This window comes from Eucyclogobius newberryi, unplaced genomic scaffold (genome assembly GCF_026437365.1).
Source record: "Eucyclogobius newberryi isolate DKJ021-1_F unplaced genomic scaffold, fEucNew1.0.hap1 SCAF_14, whole genome shotgun sequence".
NCBI lineage: Eukaryota > Metazoa > Chordata > Actinopteri > Gobiiformes > Gobiidae > Eucyclogobius > Eucyclogobius newberryi.
In genome coordinates, this window is record NW_027315768.1 from 15,384,345 (window position 1) to 15,390,983 (window position 6,639).

The following is a 6,639-nucleotide window of genomic DNA, read 5'->3' on the forward strand; positions in this document are numbered from 1 at the left end:
GTTACTTATTGACTTTCTCCAAAAAAAAGATTTCACAAAAGAAAGCTTTTCCATTTGTTTGGTCACAAAGTACTGTGGACATACAATTCTGGCTTTATAAAGAATGTGATTTATTTACAAATACTATTTGTTCAGTTTCTAAAAGAGGAAACCACAGACAGGACAGTGTACATCTGAGCAGGGAATACAATGAAGAGTAGATGTAACCGATCAGTTTCATAGACCTACATGAGGTGATCTGACCAGCAGCAAGTTAAAAAGTGTCATTTACCTTCCAAATTTAGTGCTATAGTAACTGTTCCCTGTGTTCAGCATTCTGTTAAGAAAGTCAAAGTGATCCAACAGCCACATCTCACATCATATTGACAAGTCGCAGTGACAGGAGCTGCAGTACCTTTGGTCACCTCTGTGTCTCGATGACTGCCAGCCACGGTGCTGTAGATCTTCCGCACCAGCTCCATGTTGTTAAGAAGGGCATTGAAGCCATTGAAGTACGAGAAGCTCACCATATGGGAGGTGTTGCCTCCTGCAGCCTATGCAAAGATCAAGAGCCGTACTTCACCAAAAGTTCAAATTATATTTCAAATCTCCCTTGACCTGTTAAATAGCTGCATGAATATATAAACTATAAAACGATTACTGTAAAACTCACTGAAACCAAATTCTCTTCAACAAATGAAGTCAGCATGTGGTGTCTGATGGTGGCCATGATGTCACTGAAGTCCAAGGCTGTAATGGTGCCACTTTTGTTCTTGTCTTTCTGTGCAAAGGCCTGGCGGGCGTGCTCCAGCTGCAGCTCCTACAGCAACACACAAAACACATCTCTGTGAGATAAAGGAGAGGAACTTCAAGGCTCTCGTGATGATGAGCATTGGGTGAGCGCTGAAATTAAACTTGATAGTAAAAAGTGTATATACTTTATATCAGCGCTGGGCAGATGTGGAAGTCATGAGATGTGACAGCGTCAGACTTTGGTGTTTGTAATCATCACTTCCTTCTGCAGTCTAATGGAAACCATGCCCTGAGCAGTGCGCTCTAGGACGAGCCCTCAGTGGCAGGTGTGTAGGCAGAGGATGATTCAAATTGACAACTGTGCAATCAGAAGGAGATGTAGGGAGAGGCTGACCCTGGGTCACTGTCTGCTGTCAGAGCTCAGCACAAACCACAGGATCATTCAACAACGTCACTGTCACTTCACCTTACTGAAAACCACTCAATTTAAGCTCAAGGTTTGCTTGATTATATTGATGAAAACATTTTTCATTTTGAAAAACTTGTCAGCAGTATACCATATAAGATTTAAGTTTAATCCAACCACAAGGTGGCAGAACTGAATAAGCATTTAATTAGATCTATTATTCGCACAGGTATGGACATTACATGTTATTTATACACTGAAACGCAATAATAGAAATAACAATAATAGAAGTCCACCAAATTATGCATTAATGCATTGTATAATTGTATAATTTTGCAATACATACTTCACCTTCATGTTTTATACAGCTCAATGTATGCACTGACAGCCATGTATGAAAACAGAACTGATATAACAGAGAAACAAATCAATAGTATTGATGAACACACTTGAAGTCTCGCACACAGAAGTCTCGGGTGTACCCTTGGGAAGTCCACGTCAAGTATCATAAACTACAAAGAGCTTTGAAAGATCCCACGCTACAATAGGGCTGGAGCACAGACCATCAACCCAGGACCACCCAGTTTCTATCAAGGACTTAAGTGCTTTCTAACTCTGCCCCAGGTTTGAATCCAAATGTCCTTCTCCTGAAGTTTCAAGAGGATGCAGGTTGCGGCCAGTAAAGAACAATAACAACATTTCATGTTTTAATAGCACCCTGGGTTACGACAAACCACCAGACGTGAAATACTATAGATGCAGTTCCACACCAGACATGTTTCTATGAATTACATTTAGCTCACTTCACTATTTCATGGTCATTAAATGACCATTTTGTTCTACAGAAGAATAGATTATACCAGACTTACCAGGACAGGAGGGAGAACATTAGACTAAGTGTTATGGTCCAGAACAACTCATTACAACTGTGCTCTTTTTAAAAGGTTTATCCACTGCTTTTGTATGTCACAGTATTCACGCACATGTATGTCACAGTATTCATGCACATACCGGTACGTCGCAGTATTCATGCACATGTATGTCACAGCATTCATGCGCATACTGGTATGTCACAGTATTCATACACATGTATGTCACAGTATTCATGCACATACCGGTATGTCACAGTATTCATACACATGTATGTCACAGTATTCATGCACATACCGGTATGTCGCAGTATTCATGCACATGTATGTCGCAGTATTCATGCACATACCGGTATGTCACAGTATTCATGCACATACCGGTATGTCACAGTATTCATGCACATACCGGTATGTCACAGTATTCATGCACATACCGGTATGTCACAGTATTCATGCACATACCAGTATGTCACAGTATTCATGCACATACCGGTATGTCACAGTATTCATGCACATACCGGTATGTCACAGTATTCATGCACATACCGGTATGTCACAGTATTCATGCACATACCGGTATGTCACAGTATTCATGCACATACCGGTATGTCACAGTATTCATGCACATACCAGTATATCGCAGTATTCATGCACATGTATATCGCAGTATTCATGCACATGTATATCGCAGTATTCATGCACATGTATGTCACAGTATTCATGCACATGTATGTCGCAGTATTCATGCACATACCGGTACGTCGCAGTATTCATGCACATACCGGTACACTCATAAATGTACCTGTAGGAACTGTGTGAACTCTGTGTAGCTGAGGCGCTTGCTCCGCTCATGGCCGAAGTGTAGTCTGATGAACTCACAGTCCCAGTTGAAGGGTATATGGTGATGAACTGTGGTCTGGCTAAAGATGTCACGAACATTCTCTGTAAAAAGGAGAAGAAGAAATAAGAGACAGAGGGAAAAACATGCAAGGCGCAATTGAAATGTCCATCTCTCGTACTCATTCCCATCCTAGCGAATCTCGTTAAAGTTGAGGAAGGAGTCAATTTGAACTGCGGGGCTGAATGGGCTGTTTGACAGTCTTTTTTACATTTTGAAGGTTTCCGAGTCCATCCGGGAAATGTTCTGTATAAGCACTGCTCTCAATTTCAGTTGCCTTTATGGAGACCCATTGCGCATTGCACAGAAAGAGCATAGCAGCGGCCCTTTTGTGCGGTGCGCGTCTCCAGCTTTATGACATGCTGAATTCACTTTGGCACTTCCAGACCAAACTGGTTATAATGTGATGTTACTTTTCTGCTTAGGAATAAGACTTTTAATACCAGATGCAGATAAAACTACATAGTCTCCAATTTATGTACTTAAAATATTTCAAAACATGTATTAGAAATATTGGCAAGGACTGAAACAAGCTCAAAACTATAGGCATAAAGTACAATAAACACTCTCATTAATCTACAGATGATTAAATTACTGAATCTGATTCTGAATAAATCGATTTTATGTTCATCTGTTGTTTTGATATGTAAAATGTGAGTAGATTGTCTTGCAGGGTAATCATTTAACAGTATTAAGTGACATTTCTGCCTATTTGTGGTCCTATTTGTGCACTACTTGAACGATAATAGATTTTAGTATGTTTTGGATGGGTTGCTACAATATTGTCTGATCAGCATTTTAAAACAATCCCCCAAAAATATTGAGATATTCATGAGCGTCAATATAATCCCCCACTATTTCCTGTATGTCTTTAAACTGATGACTCGCGGATGGAAATGCGGTGGTACGTACCAAAGGAGATGTCCCCTGTGCCGGTCTTGTCAAATAATTGAAAGGCAACAATGAAAAGTGCATCTGGGACACACAGGACAGACTCAAAGGCCAAAAACTCCTGGAACGAAATCAGTCTGTTTGGACAACAAAGGAAGAGGACTCAGTGGATGAATAATAACAGAGCAACAGACAATATTTGTGCATTCAACAAGGACTTCAGCAGCACAAGCAGAATGCCACCAGAAATGAGTACACAACTGCATAGGGAAATGCTACTGTTAAGATGATTTCCCTTCCTTATCTTATCACAGAATATAAATCGATTTACTTGGTGTAAAAACACTGATACGCAGATTATCTACTCAGCAAACATGTGTGTATCTTGTAAATTATTAACTGATTGATCCTTGAGTTTGTTCTAATCTTGTATTTAGAAATGAACCTTGATAAATGAATAAGGAAAATGTGAATCAATGACAATTATTGGCTACACAAAGTTTAGTATCTGATAATTACATCTACTGAAATATCTAATGCTCTATATAATCTAATGTAACCAATAATAAAATAATACATCGTAACATTTGGGTTTGGGGAAAAAAACAATTGAAATCGTCATACTACGTTTATAATTATTAGTTGCACATGACACTGACCCATCTTTGGTGGTGTCGGCGACTCCTGCGATGAGCTCTACAGTTTTGGGGTTATGTAGAGGCTGTGTGTGCAGACCAAGGTAACTCTGCACAAAGTCTCTGGGGGTCATGTAACGCTCCCCCTCCTCCTCCACACTGGCATACTGCAGAGGAGACAAGACACAACAATATGAAGTCTGTTTATTTCATTATTTGTGATGATAAAGCGCTAGAATTCAATCAATAGCCATAACATCATTGTACACTCTCAATTACACCAACGCTTTCATTTAATTCTGAAATAAAATTGTGTAGCGTAGTATAAAACGCTAGAATTTCAAGATATTCTGGAACTACGTGTCATAAGAGAGACACGATGACACTAACAATATATGAGACTAGAGTTTCACGGCAGCTGACTGAAGCACAACCGGCCAAGTGCAAGTCCGGCTTTGAGACACAGAGTCCTTTTTTAGATCCTGGCTTGGATTTCAAGTTGAAACAAATATAGCTTTAGGAACATAGTGCTGCGTGAAATAGCAGAAAGGCCACGCTCATGGGGCTGAGGGAGCATGTGATAAACAGTGAAAGAGGGGGGGAGGAGCCCGGCACGCTAAGTGTTTCAAAGCCACAAATCAATGCACTTCGCTGAATTAATGTTTTAAGTTAAAATATTAATTCCAAGCAATTTCTCGCTAGATTTCTTTATCACATGATTGTGTATCCATTCACCTTCACAGTAGGCCTTAAGTGTTCTTAATCAAATTATACCAGCAGTCTGAATGAGCCGCTAGTAATTAACTTTTCCACCTGAGTATGCATCACAAATTACACACATCTCTTATGGCAGAAATGAGGACCTGTGGCTCAAACAGGGCCTATTTTACAGAACAACCAAGTGTAACAACTTAATGTAGAAGTGTAGAGGGATTTAGTATTGCACGCTTTGATGGGAAACATTTTTTAAATTAAATACGTGTTAACAGTGCAGTAATTGCAGTGCAGTAGTTTATGCACACACAGAATTCTGTAAGCCTGTACACAAATAAAGTTGTTTACCTCATCACGAAAATGATATAGTAATAATGTATCAATAATAAATATATTGTTCCATTCATATGCATAAGTAACTAGTGAGACCAGTGTGTTTACCTCAGATTCCAGCCCTGCACACTCAAAGGCACAGAAGGCACAGACTGTCTGCTGAGCCGGGGCCAAATTTAGTCGAAGCATTTCTATGACCTTTTCTGAACCATGTTTCCAACAGGATTCCACATTATGAGGACTTTACACATGTTGTTTCTTATATTGTTTCATGCATAAATGTATTGAATTAAATGGGTTTTCTCACCTTGAGGAAAATATTCTTCAAGTCATGGGGGTCGGCTCGTTTTGTTGTTTGTACCTGTACAAATAAAGCAAAAACAGTTAAAACAATGCACTAAATTCTTTGCACAAACCAAATAAGTTCAGATCAGTCTGTAGAGGTTCAGCTTGATATTGCAGACTTCAATCATAAGCTAACACACTGCTTAGCTAGTAGCAAGCACATAATCCTAAATATGAATAACCACAGCCCCACGGTCAGTCAAAGTTACCCTGCTTTAAGTCATCTACACACAAGCAACAGTGTCATGGCATCAGCTGAGGCCGGATGCCCTGCTCAACACAGATGCAGTCATTAAACACACAGGATCCAAGCCATTTCACACTAAAGTTAATGTCACACGCGTGTCCGCCGGGACAGTCCTCTGCACATCCATCCGCGCCTCAGAGCTAACACACGCGAATAAACCTCAAATCTTTAACAGAAAAATTGCTCCGGAGTCACCTTGACCGCCATGCTGAGGGTGACGTCAGCTGCAGCGGACTGGCGCAGGCGCTGGGCATCACAGTGTCATCCAACAACAAGAGACTAAAGGCGCGAGGGACGCAAATACTTTAACATCGAGTGTTGCAGGACAGTGTCTGAAAGGAGCTGTTCACAGCGATGTGGCAGACAGAGGCTCACGCAGCACACACAGCGTTTCCTGTTTGTGTGGGTCAGCTGAGGACACGCTCCAGTCTGCACCTGCCCTACTCCCATATACTCACATACTTACATACTCACATACTTACATACTCCCATACTTACATACTCCCATACTCACATACTTATACTCACATACTTACATACTCACATACTTACATACTCCCATACTTACA

The 6,639-nt window shown here is 40.5% G+C and overlaps 1 protein-coding gene across 1 annotated transcript in view; it reads right to left on the reverse strand.

Annotated features, from left to right (window-relative positions):
- LOC140359493 (electrogenic aspartate/glutamate antiporter SLC25A12, mitochondrial-like) overlaps positions 1 to 6,412 on the reverse strand; it is a 16,746-nt gene extending 10,334 nt beyond the window's left edge. Inside the window, exons 1-7 of the mRNA XM_072444436.1 lie at positions 6,266 to 6,412; positions 5,786 to 5,839; positions 4,456 to 4,598; positions 3,818 to 3,933; positions 2,810 to 2,949; positions 653 to 799; positions 395 to 533 (exon numbers count right to left, since the gene is read on the reverse strand). Coding sequence (XP_072300537.1) covers positions 395 to 533; positions 653 to 799; positions 2,810 to 2,949; positions 3,818 to 3,933; positions 4,456 to 4,598; positions 5,786 to 5,839; positions 6,266 to 6,277 — 751 coding nt within the window. The 5' untranslated portion in view covers positions 6,278 to 6,412. The remainder of the gene's footprint in view (positions 1 to 394; positions 534 to 652; positions 800 to 2,809; positions 2,950 to 3,817; positions 3,934 to 4,455; positions 4,599 to 5,785; positions 5,840 to 6,265) is intronic.
- Positions 6,413 to 6,639: the final 227 nt, after the last annotated feature.